General features: G+C 44.4%; 1 protein-coding gene across 1 annotated transcript in view; it reads right to left on the bottom strand.

The window, feature by feature from the left end:
* Positions 1-16,905, bottom strand: part of LOC120998912 — an 86,611-nt gene extending 69,706 nt beyond the window's left edge. Inside the window, exons 1-4 of the mRNA XM_040429790.1 lie at positions 16,570-16,905; positions 14,858-14,998; positions 13,815-14,587; positions 9,673-9,964 (exon numbers count right to left, since the gene is read on the bottom strand). Of these exons, the coding sequence (XP_040285724.1) occupies positions 9,673-9,964; positions 13,815-14,587; positions 14,858-14,998; positions 16,570-16,905 (1,542 nt within the window). The remainder of the gene's footprint in view (positions 1-9,672; positions 9,965-13,814; positions 14,588-14,857; positions 14,999-16,569) is intronic.
* Between the last annotated feature and the right edge of the window lie 7,620 nt (positions 16,906-24,525).

Raw genomic sequence — 24,525 nt, 5'->3', positions numbered from 1 at the left:
TAAACGTGTAACCCGAAAACTTACCGACGGCAAAAAATCGCACAAAGTCTCGCGTACAGGATTTTCATCTAAATTGCCAGGAGTTGGGGCCGTATAGTGTGGTTGCGTAAATGAAATTGGGTATATGTATGCCTGTTTCTTGCATGCATTCAAAATTGTAAAAGGTATACTTGTCAGTCATTTTTTGGGGTTGTATGGCTGCATGTAACAAACATGGTCGTCAAATTTGTCAACCTGCCCGCCGCAGATGGTGCATTTTAAACCGTTACATTTGTGCTCATCGCCGCAGTCTATATATTTGTAACAAAATCTGCTAAGTTTTTTTCTTACAAAGAGCTTTATCACTAAGTGACAGGTTTCTATGTGTTTCAAAACAAGCCTCTGAACGGCAATACGTCCTACATATCGGGCAACGTGTATTATTAGACTGCTCAACACAATTCGGGCTCTGGCACGCTTGACAAAACTGCATACACCCATGTCGATATTTATGTTTGTATACAGTGCAACAAACGTCGCAAAAATAATCGAAACCGATAAAGGCTTTTAGATTTTTTTATGCCATAATAATGCTTTTCATGGTGCAATATATAGACGGTCTTTTCTTTAGCTGTGCGGGCTGTGTGATAATAACGCCACTGTCCCCTATTGTGGTACAAAATTTTAATTGTGATGTTTAATTTTTCAAATTCAGCAACGTCGATAAAAGACACCAAATACCCCTCGGGTATTTGTAAGTCTCTATGCAGTTGTTGAGCTTTCTCTAACAAGGCGACGTCGCTCAAAGCAGCACGCTCCAAAATAGCGTAAACACTAGCTGCCAGACAGATGTTATTATCGTAATTATTAAAATCGTATAAATGTTGTTTTTTACGATCAATAATCCGACTATACGCGATACCGCCCAAACGTCTTCGGGACCCACCACGGCGACACCTGACAATGATGACAACTAGTTTAAGTGTATTACCGGCTATGCACTCCGCGTTACTCTGTAAAGCGTTAGCGATATTGTCCAAAAATGTTTCGGCTCTAAATCCATCTCTAGAATACCTATTAGAAAAAAATTGAATCAAACGTTTCGCCGTCGTCTAAGCGCAATTGTATGAAATCACCCGGATCGGCGTCCCGTAAAACCCTATCTATGGATAGATAGAAAGTGTAAAGATAGGTAGATATATAGACATCTTAATGGCAAGATAGATATAAAGATAAATAGATAGATAGATAAATAGATATGTGTTAGAAAGATAATGGAAAGATAGATAATAGAAAGATAGATAGAAAGACAGCTAAAATAGATAGGTCGATATATAGCTAGATTGATAGAAAGATAGATAGAAAGATAGGCTGTTAGATAGATATTAGAAGCTAGATAAATAAATTGGCAGATATTTAGATTGTTGATTGATAAATTGATATATAGATAAATAGATATGTTATAGATGGAAAGATAATGGAAAGATAGATAATAGATAGAAAGATAGATAGAAAGACAGAATGGATAGATAGATAAAATAGATAGATTGGTAGATAGTTAGATTGTTCATAGATAAATTGATAGCTAGATAGATGTCTAGATAAATTGTTAGATAAATAGGCAAATGGATGAATAGATAGATAAATTGATAGATAAACTGATAGATAGATAGATAAATAGATATGTGCTAGCTAGAAAGATTGTGGCAAGATAGACGGTTAGATAGAAAGATAAATAGATGTTTGATAGAAAGATAAATAGATAGATTGATAGAAGGATAGAAAGATAGATTGCTATACGGATAAATTGATCATTTTGACCTTTTTACAGCATATTGTACAACACTTTGAAATTTTGAATTGTGTATACATTTCAAATGAATACAACTTTGCAACATTGCTGTGTGTATTGACTGAGTGGTGGTGTTTGTCTGTCTATATTGGCACAGATATACGGATAAATTGATCATAGATAAATTGTTAGATAGCTGGATAGATAGAAAAAATTGATAGAAAGATAGTTAGAAAGATAGAAAGACAGATAAATGGATACATTGTTAGATAAATGGATAGATTGATAGGAAAATAGATAGAAAGATTGGACGTTAGATAGATATTAGAAGCTAGATAAATAGATAGATAAAATAGATTGGTAGATAATTAGATATATAGCTATGTGGTAGCTAGACAAAAAATAAATAAATAAAATAAAAAATGGATAAATTGTTAGATAAATGGATAGAAAGATGGATAATAGATATAAATAAAGATAGAAAGACTGCCAGTTAGATAGATAGAAAGATAAATAGATGTTTGATAGATAGAAAGGTAAATAGAGAGATGTTTGATAGATAGCCATGTTATAGTAGCTAGCTGGTTAGAAATAGATAGAAAGATAGACAGATAAATGGATAAATTGTTAGATAGCTTGATAGGTAGATAGATAAAATATTTATCTATTGAAACGTTAGATTGGGGTAGCTAGATATATGGATAAATTGATCATTTTGTTAGTTAGCTGGTTAGAAATAGATAGAAAGATAGAAATACAGATAAATGGATACATTGTTAGATAACCGGATAGATTGATAGGAAAATAGATAGAAAGATTGGACGTTAGATAGATATTAGAAGCTAGATAAATAGATAAAATAGATAGAAAGACAGATAGATAATAGATAGAAAGATGGATAGATAATAGATCGAAAAATGGATAGATAATAGATAGAAAGAAAGATAGAAAGACAGCCAGTTAGATAGGTAGAAAGATTGATAGAAAGATAGATAAATGGATAAATTGATCATTTTGACATTTTTACAGCATATTGTACAACATTTTTTTAAATTTTGTATTGTGTAAACATTTTAAATAAATACAACTTTGCAACATTGCGGTGTGTATTGCCACAGAGTGGTGGGGATGGGTGACACAGAGAAATACTAAGGTGTGTATTGAGTGTTGGGGGTTGGTTGTGTAGGATATGTCTTAGGACATCTGTGACAGTGCACAACAGTATATACATTTTATATCAAGCAATATAAATTTAATATCAAGCAATATAACATTTAATATCAAGCACTATAAATATAGATTGCTGGAAAGCTAGACTACAGATAAGTAGATCGATAGATAGATAATTGATAGATAGAAAACAGTTAGATGGATAGATAAACTATAGATAGGTAGATAGATAGATAGATAGATAGATAGATAGATAGAAGGATAGATAGAATTTAGATAGATGGGGTATATGGATGTATAGATACATAGATAGATAGATAGATAGATAGATAGATAGATAGATAGATAGATAGATAGATAGATAGATAGATAGATAGATAGAATGGAAAGATAGATAGATAACAGATAGATGGAAAGATAGACTATAGATAGGTAGATAGAAAGATAGATAGAGATATAGATAGATAGATATGAGATAGATAGATAGATAGATAATTGATAGATGGCTAGCTAGATATATAGATAAATTGATAGATACATTTTAGATAGATGGGTTATATGGTTGTTTAGCTACATAGATAGATAACAGCTAGCTGGATAGATATATGTATAGACTTTATATTAGGACATGTCCTGACATGTCTGTAGATAGACAGAATAGATAGATAAATAGATAAATTGATAGAATTTAGATAGATGAGGTATATGGATGTATAGAAACATTGAAAGATATATAGATAAAGGGATACATAGCTAGCTAACAGATAGATGTAAAGATAGACCATGGATAGGTAGATAGAAAGAAAGATAGATAATTGATAGATAGAAGGATAGAGCTGTAGATAAATTGATAGATAGATAGAAAACTGGTAGATGGCTAGATAGACTATAGATAGGTAGATAGAGAGATAGATAATTGATAGATAGATAATAGATAGAAGGATAGATAGAATTTAGATAGATGGGGTATATAGATGTATAGATAGATAGATATGAGATAGATAGATAATTGATAGCTAGCTAGCTAGATAGATAGATAAATTGATAGATACATTTTAGATAGATGGGGTATATGGTTGTTTAGCTACATAGATAGATAACAGATAGATGGATAGAGGTATGTATAGACTTTATATTAGGACATGTCCTGACATGTCTGTAGATAGACAGAATAGATAGATAGATAGATAGATAGGTAATTGATACATAGATATGTAGATAGAAATATAGATAGATAAATAGATAAATTGATAGAATTTAGATAGATGAGGTATATGGATGTATAGAAACATAGATAGATATATAGATAAAGGGATAGATAGATAGATAGATAGCTAACCGATAGATGGAAAGATAGACTATAGATAGGTAGATAGAAAGATAGATAGAGATATAGATAGATAGATATGAGATAGATAGATAGATAGATAGATAGATAGATAATTGATAGATGGCTAGCTAGATATATAGATAAATTGATAGATACATTTTAGATAGATGGGGTATATGGTTGTTTAGCTACATAGATAGATAACAGCTAGCTGGATAGATATATGTATAGACTTTATATTAGGACATGTCCTGACATGTCTGTAGATAGACAGAATAGATAGATAAATAGATAAATTGATAGAATTTAGATAGATGAGGTATATGGATGTATAGAAACATTGAAAGATATATAGATAAAGGGATACATAGATAGCTAACAGATAGATGTAAAGATAGACCATAGATAGGTAGATAGAGAGATAGATAGATAGATAATTGATAGATAGATAATAGATAGAATGATAGATAGAATTTAGATAGATGGGGTATATAGATGTATAGATACATAGATAGATAACAGATAGCTGGATAGATAGATATTTGGATAGATAAATGGATAGCTAACAGATAGATAGATAGATAGATAGATAGATAGATAGATAGATAGACAGTTGTCTGGATAAAAATTGGATTGATAGATAGATAAATGGATAAATTGTTAGATAAAATGGATAGATAGATAGATATAAGGATAGATAGGTAGATAAATTGATAGATAGAATTTAGATAGATGGGGTAACCTATGCATTAGAAACGTCTCGATTACACAAATACAGTCTGTGGAATGTCCAGAGGGTGTCACGAGCATGTCTGTAGAAAAGTCTAAAACAACTGTGACGAGCTTGTAGAAAAAAGCTTTTGTATTAAGGTGTCATATGTCCAGAGGGTTTCACGAGCATGTCTATAGAAAGTCTAAAACAACTGTCACGAGCTTGTAGAACAAAGCCTTTGTATTAAGGTGTCATGACCATTGCATTAGATACGGCTCGATTACAAGAATACACCCTGTGATCTCTGTCATGCCCTTGTAGAGCACGTCTTGTGACGGGGGTCTGCCAAAATCATGACAAAAGCATGAGCTAATCATTTTGCTTTTTAAATGCAATTGTGAATTGACTGATATTAACAGACATCGGCGAAGTGATAACTATTATAAACCTAATATGATGCGATATAAAATTAATATTAATATCAATGACACGGGTTGCTCGCTCATTTTGTATTGTCGTGTCTGCGTGAATGGAGGAGAGCATGTAAACGTCACGCTTGTCTCTCCATTTCACCGCGAGCAGTTCTTAGTTACACAAGGCAGCCCTCTCCCCCCCTTGCAAGACGGGTGGTAACGAGCCGTTGGGGAAAGCCCACGTGACTAGTTTGCGCGGTGCCATAGGCGCAAATCTGTTCTAGAAACAAATGCCTAAAGAGGGCCACACTTGTGTAGAAATTGTCGACATAAAGATGGTACCCCTTGCCAAATAAGGGTGACACCAAGTCCCAAACTGTCTTCCCACTGCTCCCCTGGTGGTCAGGGCAACCGACCGGCTCTAGGGTCTGATCTTTTCCCTCATAGATCCGAAATTTGTGGGTATAGCCTGTGGCCCTTTCACAGAGCTTATACAATTTGACCCCATACCGGGCACGCTTGCTTGCGATGTACTGTTTGAAGCCAAGGCGCCCGGTAAAATGTATTAGGGACTCGTCTACGCAGATGTTTTGCTCGGGGGTATACAAATCTGCAAATTTCTGGTTGAAATGGTCTATGAGGGGCCGAATTTTGTGGAGCCGGTCAAAAGCTGGGTGGCCTCTGGGACGGGAGGTGGTGTTGTCGCTAAAATGCAGGAAACGGAGGATGGCCTCAAATCGTGCCCTGGACATAGCAGCAGAGAACATGGGCATGTGATGAATCGGGTTCGTGGACCAATATGACCGCAATTCATGCTTTTTAGTTAGACCCATGTTGAGGAGAAGGCCCAGAAAAATTTTAAGTTCGGAAACTTGGACTGGTTTCCACCGGAAAGGCTGGGCATAATAGCTTCCCGGGTTGGCGGATATAAATTGTGTGGCATACCGGTTTGTCTCTGCCACAACTAAGTCCAAGAGCTCCGCAGTCAAGAACAGCTCAAAAAATCCCAGGGCCGAACCGATCTGAGCCGTCTCAACCCGAACTCCAGACTGGGCGGTGAAAGGGGGAACTAATGGTGCGGCTGAAGTTGGTGACTGCCAATCAGGATTTGCCAGCACCTCAGGGATTCTAGGGGCTCTACGGGCCTGTCTGTGCGGTGGCTGCGACGGGGTAACTATTGCACGTGCCACCGTACCAGCTTCAACTGCCCTTCTGGTGCTCGCCACGTCACCATGTTGTACGGCAGTGCTGGTACTAGGTCCAGGGAGGGCTGCGCTGCTGGTGTATGCCTTACCATGTGATCCGGCAGCGCCAGCCCCACTCTGCTGCTCTTGAAGCAGATCCTGCGTAACCTGTGGTCTAGCGACACGGGGCCGGGTACGCCTGGTGCTGCCAGGGACCTCCACCTCCTCGTCCGAACTTTGGGTCAGAGAGCCACTGCTTTCCACAGGTTCATATTCTGACCCGCTAGATTCATCAGATGAGGGTTCCCACTCCTCATCCGACTGGGTCAGAATCCTGTAGGCCTCTTCAGAAGAATACCCCCTGTTTGACATTTTGGACTACTAAATTTGGGGGTATTCCCTGAGACTACCCAAGAAAAAAAGCAAGCCTGTCTTACAAAGGGGAGGCTAGCGAAGTACCGGAGGCCGCTGCGGTTGATAAAAAATATCAAAACTGATTTTTTTATCGCCGCAGTGCTTGTAAAGTAATTGTGCAGTGATCAAAAATATATATTTTTTGTCACTGCGGTGGGGCGGGCGTGGGTGAACGCACGTGTGGGCGACCAATCAGGCCTGATCGGGCAAACACTGCGTTTTGGGTGGAGGGAGAGCTAAGGTGACACTAATACAATTATAGATCTGACTGTGATCAGTTTTGATCACTTACAGATACTATAAAAGTACAAATGCTGATTAGCGATACGCTAATCAGCGAATAAGTGACTGCGGTGCGGTGGGCTGGGCGCTAACCGATCGCTAACTACCTAACCAAGGGGCCTAAACTATCCTAAAACCTAACAGCCAATACTAGTGAAAAAAAAAAGTGACAGTTTACACTGATCACTTTTTGTCTTTCACTAAGTGATTGACAGGGGTGATCAAAGGGTTAATTGGGGTGCAGGGGGTGATCTGGGGCTAAAGTGTGGTGTTGGTGCTACTCACAGTAAAGTCTGCTCCTCTGCTGGATCCAACCGATGAAAAGGACCAGCAGAGGAGCAGAGAAGCCATATAACAGATCATATTTACTAATATGATCTGTTATACAGCTTGTGATTCGTTTTTTTGAAAATGATCGTGGCTGGCAGGCTGGTGACGAAATTGTTCTTTAACTTTTGCCGACCCGCGATGCGCATGCAGTAGACTGGGTGGGAGACAATGTGAAGGAACTGGAGGTACTGTCAGCAACCCAATCTACTATCGCCTGTACTTGTTCTGGCCTTACTATTCGTAGAGCTGCATTAGGCCGGACCAAATACCGCTGCAGGTTCTGTCGCCTACTCGCACCTGAGGAAGGGGTTTCACTTGTGCGTGTAGCTAGCACAGACCGACCCCGCCGCCGCCGCCCACCTAACTAATAGACGGATAAAAGTTATTTTTCTCTGTCACTGGGCTCAGGGCAGGGTAAAAAGATTGTGCACTGCACCCACACAACTAATTGTATGTAGATCGCTGAGTTAGATTTGTGTTCTGATCACAGATTTCTCCTATTCTCTCCCTGAGATCACCAGCAGCAGCCTCCTCTCCCTACACTAGTATCAGCAGAGTGACGTGCAGCGCTACATGACTCCAGCTTATATAGAGGCTGGGTCACATGCTGCACTGGCCAATCACAGCCATGCCATTAGTAGGCATGGCTGTGATGGCTTCTAAGGGCACAGAGTTAAACGCTTGTTGATTGGCTGCTCTGCAGCCTTTCAAAAAGCGCTAAGAAATTGCCGAACACCGAACCCGAACTTTTACTGAAATTTTTAGGTCAGGGGTCCAAAAATCCTAAAGTTCAGTACGAACCCGAACTTTACAGTTCGGGTTCACTCAACCCTAATGGGGAGGAATCGTTCTACAGCATTTATGTAGAACAGGGTTCAGTAGGGGAGGTAACAGCCTGGGTAATAGGAACAATCCTGTTACCCCTTGCTGCACTGACTGGGAATCCAAATTGCAATTATACTGCTCTGTAATTCCAGCAAACCGTTCTTGTTAGGGTGCAAGTGCTGTTTGATACAGCCATTAACAGGGGTTATTACAAGGTAATATTTCTACAGTCTGTCTTATTTGCCCTTGTTCGGTGCAGTTATATATTCTAAAGCCCTTTTTGCTTTTTAGCCGTTGTGTGGTGAAGTGAGAAAATTACAGACTTTTCTGGGGGGTTTTAATTTCCCATTTATTTATTTGATCTAACACTCTGTGGTCTCCTGATGCTGCTGCCACCTCCAGACTGTCATTGGGCCACTCTGTGGCCTCCTCATGCTACTTTTACCGCACAACTATGTCATAGGGCCACTAGTGGACTTCTCATGCTGTTCCCACCCTCCGCACTTCATGACTGGGCCACTCTTTTGCCTTTCGGCCTGGCTGACATCATTTATTTGACCCTTCTTCTGATCTGCCAGAAGGAAGGAAAAATGAGACGCACAACAGATCCTGTCTGTGTAGAAGCTGTAAGGCCTGTATGGTCCCATCAGAATTGGCTTTTGATTTGGTAGCCAAAAGCAGGAGTGGGTACAATACACATTAGACGCAAATATTCCATTCATTAAGCAAACACCTTCAATTGCTTTTTAATGGCTTTTATTGGGTTTCTACATGAGCTCTCCATAGTTTGGACACTCTGTGGAACCTTTGAAGGTCTCCTTCACACATCATTAGATTAAAAAAAAATCTGCGACTTTGGGCTGCTATGCTCTCTTCAAGGTGAAAAATCTTTAAAACTGGCCTAAAAAAAAATAAGCCATGTGAACAAAGCTAACCCACAGTGGTTGTATTTGATTACCTTATGACACATATGTTTGCAGGTAAGTTTAGCTGTTCTATTTTCATGCTTTATCATCTTTATTATAAGGATTGTACTATTTGTTTTTAGATGTTTTTCAGCAGTATACTGTAACAATGTTACTGGGCAGCAAATCCAACCAGGGGCAACATCTGCATGGAGTTTGTATGTTCTCCCTGTGTATTGCCAGGATGTGACTGACTCCCTTGTTTCACGACCTTCCCTTCACCTTCAGTCCACTGTATAAGAAAAGCATATTGCAAGTGTTTGCCTTTTTTTTTACCTGAGGATAGCCATAGATCCCAGTTATCTCCGCTATGGACAGACTGGGGGAAGACATCAAGTGTCCGATAAAAGCCACCACGTTGTTCTTCTCATCACAGCTGTAGTTAGGGACGGCTTCTTCTTGTCCTGACAGTATACTCAGTGCACTCTGTACAGCTTTATGTTCAAACACACCGGAGTCATAGATCTTGTATCCCAGAGTGATATTAGGTAAGAGGTCAGATCTTCTGTTTATTTCTTCTATGGCGAACATGAAGACCAGGAGATGTCTCACCAAATGAACAGATGGTCTACAAGATGTATAAACATGATTACAGTATATTGACCATGTGTCTGTATACCAAAGACATGGATAATATTTTTTTTCATTTCCATGCTCCATATTTCCATGTACAATGTTGTAGCCATAGATCTATGCAAACAGTGAGGATACATTTAGAAACATCTTTTTCAGGAGCTGATAGACATTATTACATTTAGAGGTACCTTGTTGCAGAAGAAATGCACATACATAGTTACATACTTAACATGGTTGCAAAAAGACACAAGTCCATCAAGTTCAACCAAGGGATAAGTGGGGAAGCAAATTTTAGAAAAAGGCGAGTGAGACCCAGATTTCTGCATATTTTTATAAGAATTAATGTTATATACTTTTAAGAATTTATCTAAGTCCTTCATAAAACTGCCCACTGTTATGTTGTGACCACGTCTTGAGGTAGACTATTCCATAGATTCTCAGTTCTTACAGTAAAGGAGCCTTGACCTCTCTGGATACTGAACTTTTTCTTCTCCAGTCGCAGGCAGTGCTCCCTTGTCTTTTTAGGGCATTTTACATGGAACAGCTTTTCACCATATTTTTTGTATGGCCCATTTATATATTTGAATAGGTTAATAATGTCACCCCTTTAGATGTCTCTTCTCAAGACTAAATACATTTAATTATTTTAATCTTTCCTAAGACCCTCCAGGCCCCTCAACAATTTAGTCGCTCTCCTCTGTACTTTTTGCAGCACCAGGGCATCTTTTCTATGGACTGGTGCCCAGAACTGAACTGCATATTCCAGGTGAGGCCGCCCCAACGCTTTGTAAAGTGGTAAAAGTGGTAATATTACATCCCTGTCCCGCGAGTCCATGTCTCACCTTACAAGCAGCTGATTGACATTGTATGCTGTTATTTAATCTACGATCTACAAGTACACCCAAATCCTTTTCGAAAAGTGATTCTCCCAGAGTTACTTCCCCAGGACATATGATGCACGTAGATTATTACTACCCAGATGCAGAACTTTACATTTATCCACATTGAACCAGCTTGTGTTTTTTGTACATCTTCCTTAGACTGCACAGTACTACATAGCTTGGTGTCATCTGCTAAAATAGAAATTGTGCTCATAATCCCATCCTTGATATCATTAATAAATAAATTAAATAATAGCGGACCCAGCACTGAACCTTGGGATACACCACTTATAACCCAGGACTTATAACTCTCTGGACACAAACTATACTTTCTAACCTTATAGACCTTATTGTACCTATTAAACATCTACGAGGGACAGTATCAAATGTCTTAGCAAAAAGCAGAAACACTACATCCACAGCTGCCCTTCTGTCAAGGCTTCTGCTCACCTTCTCATAATCACAATACCAGGTTAGTGTGACAACTTCTGTCCTTTATAAACCCATGCTGGTTATCACTAATGATATTATTTACAGTCACATACTCCTTGATATAGTCCCTTAAGAATACCCACAATAGAAGTTTAACTGGTCTATAATCACCTGTGGAGGGCCTAGAGCCATTTGGCAACACATTTGCCTTGTACCAGTCATATGGCACTATACCAGTCCCTAGAGAATTTCTAAAAATGATGACAGCGACACAGCAGTAACTGAACTGCGTTCTGTAAGAACTCCTGGGTGTAATCCATTTGGACCTGGAGCCGAGCTAATAGTAATGTTAGTTAACTTAGCTTAGAAACATAGAAACATAGAATGTGTCAGCAGATAAGAACCATTTGGCCCATCTAGTCTGCCCAATATACTGAGTACTATGAATAGCCCCTGACCCTATCTTATATGAAGGATGGCCTTATGCCTATCCCATGCATGCTTAAACTCCTTCGCTGTATTTGCAGCTACCACTTCTGCAGGAAGGCTATTCCATGCATCCACTACTCTCTCAGTAAAGTAATACTTCCTGATATTACTTTTAAATAGGGTTGAGCGAACCCCAACTGTTTAGTTCGAGTTCGTACTGAACTTCTAGATTTTTGGACCCTGGACCCGAACCCGAACATTTCAGTCAAAGTTCGGGTTCGGTGTTCGGCGATTTCTTGGCGCTTTTTGAAAGGCTGCAGAGCAGCCAATCAACAAGCGTTTAACTGTGTGACCTTAGAAGCCATCACAACCATGCCTACTAATGGCTTGGCTGTGATTGGCCAGTGCAGCATGTGACCCAGCCTCTATATAAGCTGGAGTCACGTAGCGCTTCACGTCACTCTGCTGTGCTTAGTGTAGGGAGAGGATGCTGCTGCTGTGAGGGAGAGAATAGGACAGAATATTTAATCAGAACTCCAATTGAACTCAGCGATCTACATAGAGTTATTTGTGGTCATGGCTACGGCAGAGAGCTTGCGTCCTGAAACGTGCCGAAACCTGACGGAGGAAACCAACCTGCCTAACTAATATGGCTGGAGAGGTGCCCTTAGCCATGCCGCGGGTAAGCCTAAAAAGGGGGCATACCCTGAGGAGTATGGAAGAAAAAAGGGGAGGGCGGGTGGGGCACTGAAAATTGCACGCACCTGAGGAGAGGGCGTGCCTCCTTTTAAGTGCGCCTACGCCCCTCCCACAAATGCAGGCTGACATGTCAGCCTTAAGCTACTTGTGGTCATGGCTACGGCAGAGAGCTTGCGCCCCGAAACGTGCCGAAACCTGACGGAGGAAACCAACCTGCCTAACTAATATGGCTGGAGAGGTGCCCTTAGCCATGCCGCGGGTAAGCTTAAAAGGGGGCAAAAAGACACACAAGTAGGGAGAGAAAACCTTTATTGGCAGCGTACCAAGTTACAATACCAAACTGTGAAATGCCTAGGATATCTCGGCCTGAGGGTTAGGTATGTAGCGCGTGAAGCATGAGGAGCGCCAGCGACCCATTTTTCGGATGACGTGCCCGGGGACGTTGTGTTTTGAAGCTGCAGATGCAGCTCCAATGCGGAAGGAGTGCCCTGAAATGGCCTTGGGGTCGAAACCCAAGCCCATCGCCAGAGTCCTGACGTGCGAGAAAAATTGCGAGGCCGTGAGGGCTGAGGCCTGAAACGGGAGCAATGGGTGATCAGGGGCGGAGTCCCCCAGATCCGTCAGCAGACTCCTGAGTACCTGAACCGGGCACCATGCGTTAGTAGATGGGAAGAACTTCACCTCCACTGGTGGACCCACCTGCGAGGTTTTGGAAGTGAAGAGGTGTAGGGAGAAATGGTCGTGGTGCCAGACTAGGTGACCCCTGGTTAGACTATTGGACCTAGCTGAAGTTCGGGTGAATTCGCCGGGTCTTAAGAACCCATAGAAACTAAGGTACATGGCGGCCTTGATGACTGTGCTGGGAAGGAGCCCAAAAGGAAGACCATCTAGGGAGGTTGAGAGCTTTCTAAATAATTCCCCTGACACGGGCTGTCTGCTCGGGATGGCTGCGTGACTACTTTTCTGAACACCCCTAAGGGTTGCCCTGACTGCTTGGGATAGGAAAACCGACCTACTTTCGGGGTCTTCCAACATGGAGAAATGTTGGACTCCGGCCAAATACAATTTAATGGTGTTGAAGGACAGCTTGAGATCAATATGACAGTAGGCTATGAAAGCTGTGATATACGTGGTCCTGTCAGTGTCTTGTCTTGGATGTAGGCCCCTGAACCTGTTGAAAGTGTTCCAGGCGGTCCTGTAGTTCCTGGCAGTGTTATGAGATAAAGACTTCTGCATCAAGGATTTTGCTGAATCAATGAAAAGGTTTAATCCATCACTAGATATTGATACATCGGAGGAGGTAGCCCCACGCGGTCTGCCTCTGGCATGACCTGAAAGAAAGTTTTGAAATTAAAGCGGGACAAGGCGTCTGCGGCCACATTATGAACTCCCTGAATGTACCTGCATGCCACATGGAAGTTGTGCTCCAGCGAGAGCCAGACCAGCCTACGGACAAATGACATTATCTGGACAAATGACATTATCTGGGGTGACTGCGACCTGCCCTTGGTGATAATGTCCACCACTGTCTGATTGTCAGTGACGAACGCCACGGAAGAGTTGGCCCACTGGCTGCCCCACACCTGGGCTGCCGCTACGACTGGATAGAATTCCAGCAACGGGGATGATTGTAAAGCGCCTCTGGCTGCTGAAACATCAGGTGGCCAGGGGCCCGCGAACCATTGATTTCCACAGATCACCGCGAAACCCCCGGAGGCGGCGGCGTCTGAAAAAATCAAGGTGGATGCTGGCCCCAGCTGAGGAACGAACAAAGAGACTCCGTTCCAAGATGCCAAGAAGTCCTCCCACATGGCCAGATCGGCCATGGCTTGGGCATCCAAATTGATGAGGCTGTCTTGCTCGGGGGCTGAGGGAAGTAACTGGAGGAGCCTGGACATGAAGGCCCTGCGCTGGGGCATGACTTTGGTGGCAAAGTTGAGCATGCCTAGTAAGGACTGCAACTCGACCTTGGTGGACGTCCTGCTGCCTGCTGCTGTTGAGATGGCCTCCTTGATTTTTGCCAACTTCTCAGCTGGCAACCTGGCCTCCATCTTCCTTGTGTTCAAGATTATGCCCAGCAAGGTAATTACCGTTGCGGGGCCTTCCGTTTTCGAAATTGCCATCGGAACATTGAGTTGGCCGAACAGCCGCAGCAGAGCCTGGAGCTTACAAGGCTGGCGGTCTGGGATTTCGATTATAAGAAAGTCATCCAAGTAATGGATAACCATAGGGCAATCGCAGTGGTTGACCAGGATCCAATGCAATGCCTGAGCGAACTGGTCGAACAGCCAGGGACTGCTCTTGGACCCGAACGTCAGGCGATTGGCAAAGAAATACTGGTCTTGCCACTTGATGCCATAGAACCTCCAAAGCTGTGGATGAATGGGCAGCAATTTAAAGGCATCGGCGATATCCACCTTGGCCAACCATGCCCCCCGACCTACTTGGATGATCAGTTGGATGGCCTCGTCTATGGTGGCGTAACTCATGGAAAACTCCTCGGATGGCACTAAGGAGTTGAGACTGGGTGTGCTGGAGCCATGAGGTGCCGACAAGTCATAGATGAGAAGTTTTTTATTTTTGAACTGCTTGGACACAATACCAATGGGGTTAATCCTCCAGAGGTCGAATGGTATGAAGGGAAAGGGGCCGATGAGAAACCTCTTCTCCAATTCTGACCTGATCAGAGTCCCTACCGGTTCAGGATCCCTGGTTGCGGACAGCAGATTGGGCCCTTCCCAAGAAGTTTGTGGGAGAGCTACCAGACCCGTGTGGAACCCGATAGTGAACCCGGAAATCAGGAACTGCACCAACTGAGGGCTGTGATGCTCACGCAACAGGGATTCTAGCAGAACCACATTGACCCCGCTTAGTCAGGATGGCCTCGCTCTTTGTGGACACGCCGTCTGCGGGTGAGCCCTGAAACAGCCTGCGCACACGTGAAGGGCCCTGCATTTGTTGTAGTAACAAGCCTCCTGATTAAAATTATTACACACCTGGCTGTTGCCCAGGAAGACTATTGGCCAACCTAGTTTGTCCGTGGTTGAGCCAGGCCGTTGGAGGGACCCGGAGCTACTACGAAGGGATCTGCCCTGGGACGTGGAGTGACCTGAGTTGGGGCACCAATCAGCGGAGTGAGCGATGGACTGGCATGACGCACATGCCGGGGCCCTAAAGCCCGCGAAATGTCGGCAGAAGAGCTCCATGTCCATGGCCGCCCAGTTAGTGAGGTGCTGGAATTGGACCAGTGAGGCGGCGGCTTTTGCTGAAAAGGAGCGATGGTAATCGTAGAATGCCTGCCCACCGTACTTGTGGCCCAAGTCCGTGACCCTGTAAAGGTATGTGTCCAACTCCTCCCGCTGTCACTACCAGAGCTTTGGGACGTTCTCACAGCTCTGTTTCTCCACCCCTGTGATGATGTCACTACTAGAGCTGGGAGGAGTTCTCACTGCTCTGTTTACTTTCTGTTTCCTTCCTCCCAGCTGTTCCTCCTGCGTTTGATTTCCCTCCCTTTAAATCACCCCTCCTCCAATTGTAGGATGTGGATTATATTTCTCATTTGAGTTGTAGCTCTTGCTTGAGTATCATCACTTGTAAGCTATCATTTCACTGGACCTGTGTTCTGCTGCAGCAAGTACTCCGGATATTGCCAGCTCTTCTTGGATCAGTCTTCTCTGCTGCCGCAGCTCCTTCAGCTAAGTGTGCAGACATTATTGTGTATCTGTTTATTTCCTGACTGGATCTGAGGCGACCACGGTTCCCTCCATATACTGAGCAGGGCACCGGTGGCCGTGCCCCTTCCACTAGTGTAGGGGTTACAGTGGTCATCAGTCTTAGGTACGTGGGCATGCCCCGTTCCACCATTTGGATCCGGGCATGTGCTTTAGCAGCATAGGGAGAGCTTTGAGGGTCTAACAGGGGTCACCCTTTATCCTCCCTAGTTTGGGTCCGGTCAGTAGCTCTATTTACAGTGTACGCTCTTGTTGCTCACATACAGCCGTGACACCCGCCTCTCAGGATGGACAGAGCAGATGACGTCCCTGAATAAGCTAAACGCGAGGACAAACTCCGTGATGGTTAGCTTTTTGTTTAGGCTGAGATCCCTAGCTTTGAGGACGATGGACATATCGCCGCAAGCTATGGTTTTGTTCTCTACCGTGTCATGGGTAGCTATCAGGATGGATGCCAGATTGACGTCCTTGCTCTCTAAAATATCCTTTTTGATGTTGCTGGGGATAAAGTGGGCTGGAGCTACCTCGGGTGCGCAAAGGACCCTACCTGGGGGAACGAGCCCTGCCGTGGAGGCTACAGGCAAAGGTGAGGCGGCACGTTCGGATGTCAGCGCCTGGTGGGACTCGACGGCCAGGAGTCTGGACTGCACGTCCGAGACTGAGGAGGCAATGGTGTTCATCATGGCATGTAACTGTGTCAGAGACACTTGCAAAGTGGACATGGAGACTTGCTCAAAGTCCAGGGCCGCTGGTTCAGCCATGAGTAGTGTTGAGCGAACAGTTCGAGCATAGTTCGGGTCCGTACCGAATTTTGGGGTGTTCGTGACACGGACCCGAACCCGAACTTTTTCGTAAAAGTTCGGGTTCGGGTTCGTCGTTCGGCATGTATTTTGGCGCATTTTGAAAGGCTGCAAAGCAGCCAATCAACATGCATCATACTACTTGCCCTAAGATGCCATCGCAGCCATGCCTACTATTGGCAAGGCTGTGATTGGCCAAGTGCAGCATGTGACTCAGCCTCTTTATAAGCTTGTGCGCACGTCGGGACGTGCTCACTCCCGATGTGAATAGAACAGGGTTAGACGCAGCTGATGCTAGGGCGAGAATAGGCAGGGATAATTGAATAACTGGAAGCAAATTTCTCTCCTCCACCTGTGATTCATCTGAACAACTGCAGCTGAGCTGCTTTTTTGATAGGGATTGGCTATTTTTAGAGTGGCCAGAGTGATTTTTCCATCCACATGTACCTGGGCTGACCGCCGGCCGCCATTTTGCGACTTGTAGTGCTGCAGCAGAAGCTGCCACAGTGTGCATTCCAAAGCTCCAAACAAGTCAGACATCTACACCTGGGATTCAGACCAATAGCGATTTAGCAGCACAGTCCAAGGCTATTTTTTTTAAAGGTTGTGCAGACCATTTTGTGGCACATGTTACTGGGCTGATAGGCGGCGGCCATCTTGGGACTAGTGCTGCAGCACAATCTCTCCCAACGTCCATTAATCACTTGTAATAGTGGTCTGTGCCATAGAAATCCTACATCAGGGACTTGGGTGTGCTTGTGTCACCCCTACTAATACCAGTCCACCTGTAATCCATACAGTGAAAAGCCATAAAGTATTCCAGTGAGGGAATTTTTTTTTTATTTAAAAAAGGCCAAGTTAGTTTATCTGGCGTTCAATATACTAGATACAGTTAGGCCTGCGTTTCATACATCTGGAATTAGCAAACTAATGTGCTGGGGTTGGGAAAACATATATGTACCCATACTAGAATCTGTCAAAGAAAGCGGTACTCACATATAACAGTCATTCCATCTGTAATCCATACAGTCAAAAGACTGAAAGTATTCCAGTGAGGGAATTTTTTTTATTTAAAAAAGGCCAAGTTAGTTTATCTGGCGTTCAATATACTAGATAAAGTTAGGCCTGCGTTTCATACATCTGGAATTAGCAAACTAATGTGCTGGGGTTGGGAAAACATATATGTACCCATACTAGAATCTGTCAAAGAAAGCGGTACTCACATATAACAGTCATTCCATCTGTAATCCATACAGTCAAAAGACTGAAAGTATTCCAGTGAGGGGATTTTTTTTATTTAAAAAAGGCCAAGTTAGTTTATCTGGCGTTCAATATACTAGATACAGTTAGGCCTGCGTTTCATACATCTGGAATTAGCAAACTAATGTGCTGGGGTTGGGAAAACATATATGTACCCATACTAGAATCTGTCAAAGAAAGCGGTACTCACATATAACAGTCATTCCATCTGTAATCCATACAGTCAAAAGACTAAAAGTATTCCAGTGAGGGAATTTTTTTTATTTAAAAAAGGCCAAGTTAGTTTATCTGGCGTTCAATATACTAGATACAGTTAGGCCTGCGTTTCATACATCTGGAATTAGCAAACTAATGTGCTGGGGTTGGGAAAACATATATGTACCCATACTAGAATCTGTCAAAGAAAGCGGTACTCACATATAACAGTCATTCCATCTGTAATCCATACAGTCAAAAGACTGAAAGTATTCCAGTGAGGGAATTTTTTTTTTATTTAAAAAAGGCCAAGTTAGTTTATCTGGCGTTCAATATACTAGATACAGTTAGGCCTGCGTTTCATACATCTGGAATTAGCAAACTAATGTGCTGGGGTTGGGAAAACATATATGTACCCATACTAGAATCTGTCAAAGAAAGCGGTACTCACATATAACAGTCATTCCATCTGTAATCCATACAGTCAAAAGACTGAAAGTATTCCAGTGAGGGAATTTTTTTTTTATTTAAAAAAGGCCAAGTTAGTTTATCTGGCGTTCAATATACTAGATACAGTTAGGCCTGCGTTTCATACATCTGGAATTAGCAAACTAATGTGCTGGGGTTGGGAAAACATATATGTACCCATACTAGAATCTGTCAAAGAAAGCGGTACTCACATATAACAGTCATTCCATCTGTAATCCATACAGTCAAAAGACTGAAAGTATTCCAGTGAGGGAATTTTTTTTATTTAAAAAAGGCCAAGTTAGTTTATCTGGCGTTCAATATACTAGATACAGTTAGGCCTGCGTTTTATACATCTGGAATTAGCAAACTAATGTGCTGGGGTTGGGAAAACATATATGTACCCATACTAGAATCTGTCAAAGAAAGCGGTACTCACATATAACAGTCATTCCATCTGTAATCCATACAGTCAAAAGACTGAAAGTATTCCAGTGAGGGGATTTTTTTTATTTAAAAAAGGCCAAGTTAGTTTATCTGGCGTTCAATATACTAGATACAGTTAGGCCTGCGTTTCATACATCTGGAATTAGCAAACTAATGTGCTGGGGTTGGGAAAACATATATGTACCCATACTAGAATCTGTCAAAGAAAGCGGTACTCACATATAACAGTCATTCCATCTGTAATCCATACAGTCAAAAGACTAAAAGTATTCCAGTGAGGGAATTTTTTTTATTTAAAAAAGGCCAAGTTAGTTTATCTGGCGTTCAATATACTAGATACAGTTAGGCCTGCGTTTCATACATCTGGAATTAGCAAACTAATGTGCTGGGGTTGGGAAAACATATATGTACCCATACTAGAATCTGTCAAAGAAAGCGGTACTCACATATAACAGTCATTCCATCTGTAATCCATACAGTCAAAAGACTGAAAGTATTCCAGTGAGGGAATTTTTATTTTATTTAAAAAAGGCCAAGTTAGTTTATCTGGCGTTCAATATACTAGATACAGTTAGGCCTGCGTTTCATACATCTGGAATTAGCAAACTAATGTGCTGGGGTTGGGAAAACATATATGTACCCATACTAGAATCTGTCAAAGAAAGCGGTACTCACATATAACAGTCATTCCATCTGTAATCCATACAGTCAAAAGACTGAAAGTATTCCAGTGAGGGAATTTTTTTTTTATTTAAAAAAGGCCAAGTTAGTTTATCTGGCGTTCAATATACTAGATACAGTTAGGCCTGCGTTTCATACATCTGGAATTAGCAAACTAATGTGCTGGGGTTGGGAAAACATATATGTACCCATACTAGAATCTGTCAAAGAAAGCGGTACTCACATATAACAGTCATTCCATCTGTAATCCATACAGTCAAAAGACTGAAAGTATTCCAGTGAGGGGATTTTGCTTATAAAAAATAATATATTTCATTGTGGTGCGAGTTGAATCGCAACAATGAAGAAAAATACTATTAAGGGACGAGGACGCGGTCGTGGTGGTGTCCGTGGAGCCTCTGTTGCTGGTAGAGGACGTGGCCGTTCGGCCCCAGGCGCACACAGTAGGGAACGAACTCCCTCAACTAGCCGGCAGAATGTACCGCAATATCTCGTGGGGCCCAATGCCGCTCTTAGGATGGTAAGGCCTGAGCAGGTACAGGCATTAATCGATTGGGTGGCCGACAGTGCTTCCAGCACGTTCACCACATGGTCTTCCACCCAGTCTTCTGCGGAAAGCGCACAGGTGGCACCTGAAAACCAAGCCCATCAGTCTGTCACATCACCCCCAAGCATATCAGGGAAACGGTCTGAGCCACAAGTTATGCAGCAGTCTCTTCTTCTGTTTGAAGACTCTGCTTCCAGGGTTTCCCAGGGGCGTCCACCTAGCCCTTCCCCAGTGGAGGAAGACATACCATGCACTGACGCTCAACCACTTATGTCTCCAGATGAAGAGGACATGGGAATACCACCACAGCAGAGTCACCGACTCTCTGATGATGACGAAACACAGGTGCCCACTGCCGCGTCTTTTTGCAGTGTGCAGACTGAACAGGAGGAGGTCAGGGAGGGAGACTGGGTGGAAGACGATGCAGAGGACGATGAGGTCTTAGACCCCACATGGACTGAAGGTCGTGGCGATGACTTTCACAGTTCAGAGGAAGAGGTAGTGGTGAGACCGAGACAACAGCGAAGCCAAAGAGGGAGCAGGGGGCCAAAGCAGACGAGCCGCCGCCCCCAGAGTTCGCCTGCTACTGGACATCGCCAACAGGGACCCAGCCCCACAAAGGCAGCTTCAAAGAGTTCCCTGGCATGGCACTTCTTTAAACAATGTCCTACCGACAAGACCCGAGTGACTTGCACGTTCTGCCATCAGAGCCTGAGGCGAGGCATTAACGTTCTGAACCTCAGCACAACCTGCATGACCAGGCATCTACATGCAAAGCATGAACTGCAGTGGGGTACACACCTTAAAAACCAGGCACTCGCTGAGGCTCCCCCTGCTCCCTCTACCGCTGCTGCCTCGGCTTCCGCCTCGAGAGGAATGTTGCCACCTGCCGAGCAGCAAACAGAGGATGTGCCACCGACACCACCACCACCGCCACCGTCAACTAGCGTCTCCACTATATCACACAGCAGCGTTCAGCTCTCAATATCTCAAACCTTAGAGAGGAAGCGCAAATTCCCCCCGAGTCACCCTCGAGCCCTTGGCCTGAACGCCAGCATTTCTAAACTGCTGGCCTTTGAAATGCTGTCATTCCGGCTGGTGGACACAGACAGCTTCAAACAGCTGATGGCCATGGCTGTCCCGCAGTATGTGGTTCCCAGCCGCCACTACTTCTCCAAGACAGCCGTGCCTTCCCTGCACATGCAAGTGTCCGATAAAATCAAGTGTGCACTGCGCAACGCCATTTGTGGCAAGGTCCACCTAACCACAGATACGTGGACCAGTAAGCACGGCCAGGGACGCTATATCTCACTAACTGCACACTGGATGAATGTAGTGGCGGCTGGGCCCCCGGCGGACAGTTCCTTGGCGCACGTCCTTCCGCCCCCTAGGATCGCAGGGCATCATTCTCTGCCTCCTGTAGCCTCCTCCTCCTACTCGGCTTCCTCCTCCACTGCTTCCACCAGCTCATCCGGTCAGCCACACACCTTCACCACCAACTTCAGCACAGCCCGGGGTAAACGTCAGCAGGCCATTCTGAAACTCATATGTTTGGGGGACAGGCCCCACAGCGCAAAGGAGTTGTGGCGGGGTATTGAACAACAGACCGACGAGTGGTTTCTGCCGGTGGGCCTCAAGCCAGGCCTGGTGGTATGCGATAATGGGCGAAATCTCGTGGCAGCTCTGGGACTAGCCGGTTTGACGCACATCCCTTGCCTGGCGCATGTGCTGAACTTGGTGGTGCAGAGGTTCATTCACCACTACCCCAACATGTCAGAGCTGCTGCATAAAGTGCGGGCCGTCTGTGCGCGCTTCCGCCGTTCACATCCTGCCGCTGCTCGCCTGTCTGCGCTACAGCGGAACTTCGGCCTTCCCGCTCACCGCCTCATATGCGACGTGCCCACCCGGTGGAACTCCACCTTGCACATGCTGGAGAGACTGTGCGAGCAGCAGCAGGCCATAGTGGAGTTTCAGCTGCAGCACGCTCGCGTCAGTCGTACTGCTGAACAGCACCACTTCACCACCAATGATTGGGCCTCCATGCGAGACCTGTGTGCCCTGCTGAGCTGTTTCGAGTACTCCACCAACATGGCCAGTGGCGATGACACTGTTATCAGCGTTACAATACCACTTCTATGTCTCCTTGAGAAAACACTTAGGGCAATGATGTTAGAGGAGGTGGCCCAGGTGGAGGAGGAGGAGGAGGATGAGGGCTCGTTTCTAACACTTTCGGGCCAGTCTGTTCGAAGTGGCTCAGAGGGAGGTTTGTTTAAGCAGCAGAGGACAGGTTCACAAGTCGCCAGCCAAGGCACTGTACTGGAGGACGAGGAGGATGAGGAGGAGGAGGTGGAGGGGGACGAGGATGATGCAAGTTCACAGCGGGGTGGCAGCCCAGGCCCATCACTGGTGCGTGGCTGGGGGGATACGGTGGACGATGACGATACGCCTCCCACAGAGGACAGCTTGTCCTTACCCATGGGTAGCCTGGCCCACATGAGCGAATATATGCTCCAATGCCTGCGCAACGACAGCAGAGTTGCCCACGTTTTAACGTGTGCAGACTACTGGGTGGCCACCCTGCTGGATCCCCGGTATAAAGACAATGTGCCCACTTTAATTCCTGAACTGGAGCGCGACCGTAAGATGCGCGAGTACAAGCGCACGCTGATAGAGGCGCTCTTGAGAGCATTCCCACATGTCACAGGGGAACAGGTGGAAGGTGAAGGCAGAGGAGTGGCAAGAGGTCGCCAACGCAGCTGTGTCACGGCCAGCTCATCTGAGGGCAGGGTTAGCATGGCAGAAATGTGGAAAAGTTTTGTCTCCACGCCACAGCTATCTGCACCGACACCTGATACGGAACGTGTTAGCAGGAGGCAGCATTTCACTAACATGGTTGAACAGTATGTCTGCACACCCCTCCACATCCTGACGGATGGTTCGGCCCCATTCAACTACTGGGTTTCGAAATTGTCCACGTGGCCAGAGTTAGCATGTTATGCCTTGGAGGTGCTTTCCTGCCCGGCGGCCAGCGTTTTATCTGAACGCGTATTCAGCACGGCAGGGGGCGTCATTACTGACAAGCGCAGCCGCCTGTCCACAGCCAACGTGGACAAGCTGACCTTCATAAAGATGAACCAGGCATGGATCCCACAGGACCTGTCCCTCCCTTGTGCAGAGTAGTCCTTATTAACTGCCTAAAACATGTCTTGTTGTGCTACGGGCCACTTCTTTATTTGATACAAATTTTATGAAACCCACAGTTGAATGAAACTCTTCTCTGTCTGGGCGCCGGGGCCTAACCAGATGAAAGTGGCCGGTTAAACTAACGGGTGACATGAAGCCATAACCTCTGCCATGCTACCTCTGTCTTCTGTCTGGGTGCTGAGGCCTAAGTCAAATAAAGCGGTCTTCTGCTGTGCTGGGGGATATGAAGCTAATCTCTGACCTCTCTCCTCTGTCTGGGTCCAAAGGCCTAAATCACTGAAAGAGGCCTTCTCCTGTGGTGTGTGATATGATGCCAGAATATGTGCTGTGGGGCCTCTCTCCTCTTCCTGGGTGCAGGGGTCAAATAAACTAAATTATGGCCTACTCCTGTGGTGGTTGATATGATGCCTGATTCTCTGATGTGGAACCTCTCTCCTCTGTTTGGGTGAAGGGGTCAAAGTAACTAAATGGTGGCTTCTCCTGTGGTGGCTGATATGATGCCAGAATATGTGCTGTGGTGCCTCTCTCCTCTTCCTGGGTGCAGGGGTCAAAGTAACTAAATGGTGGCTTCTCCTGTGGTGGCTGATATGATGCCAGAATATGTGCTGTGGGGCCTCTCTCCTCTTCCTGGGTGCAGGGGTCAAAGTAACTCAATGGTGGCTTCTCCTGTGGTGGCTGATATGATGCCAGAATATGTGCTGTGGTGCCTCTCTCCTCTGTCTGGGTCCAAAGGCCTAAATCACTGAAAGAGGCCTTCTCCTGTGGTGTGTGATATGATG

The sequence above is a fragment of the Bufo bufo genome, chromosome 4 (assembly GCF_905171765.1).
Source record: "Bufo bufo chromosome 4, aBufBuf1.1, whole genome shotgun sequence".
NCBI lineage: Eukaryota > Metazoa > Chordata > Amphibia > Anura > Bufonidae > Bufo > Bufo bufo.
The sequence above is the reverse complement of the archived record's forward strand: the minus strand, read 5'-3'. Positions and strand labels throughout refer to the sequence as shown.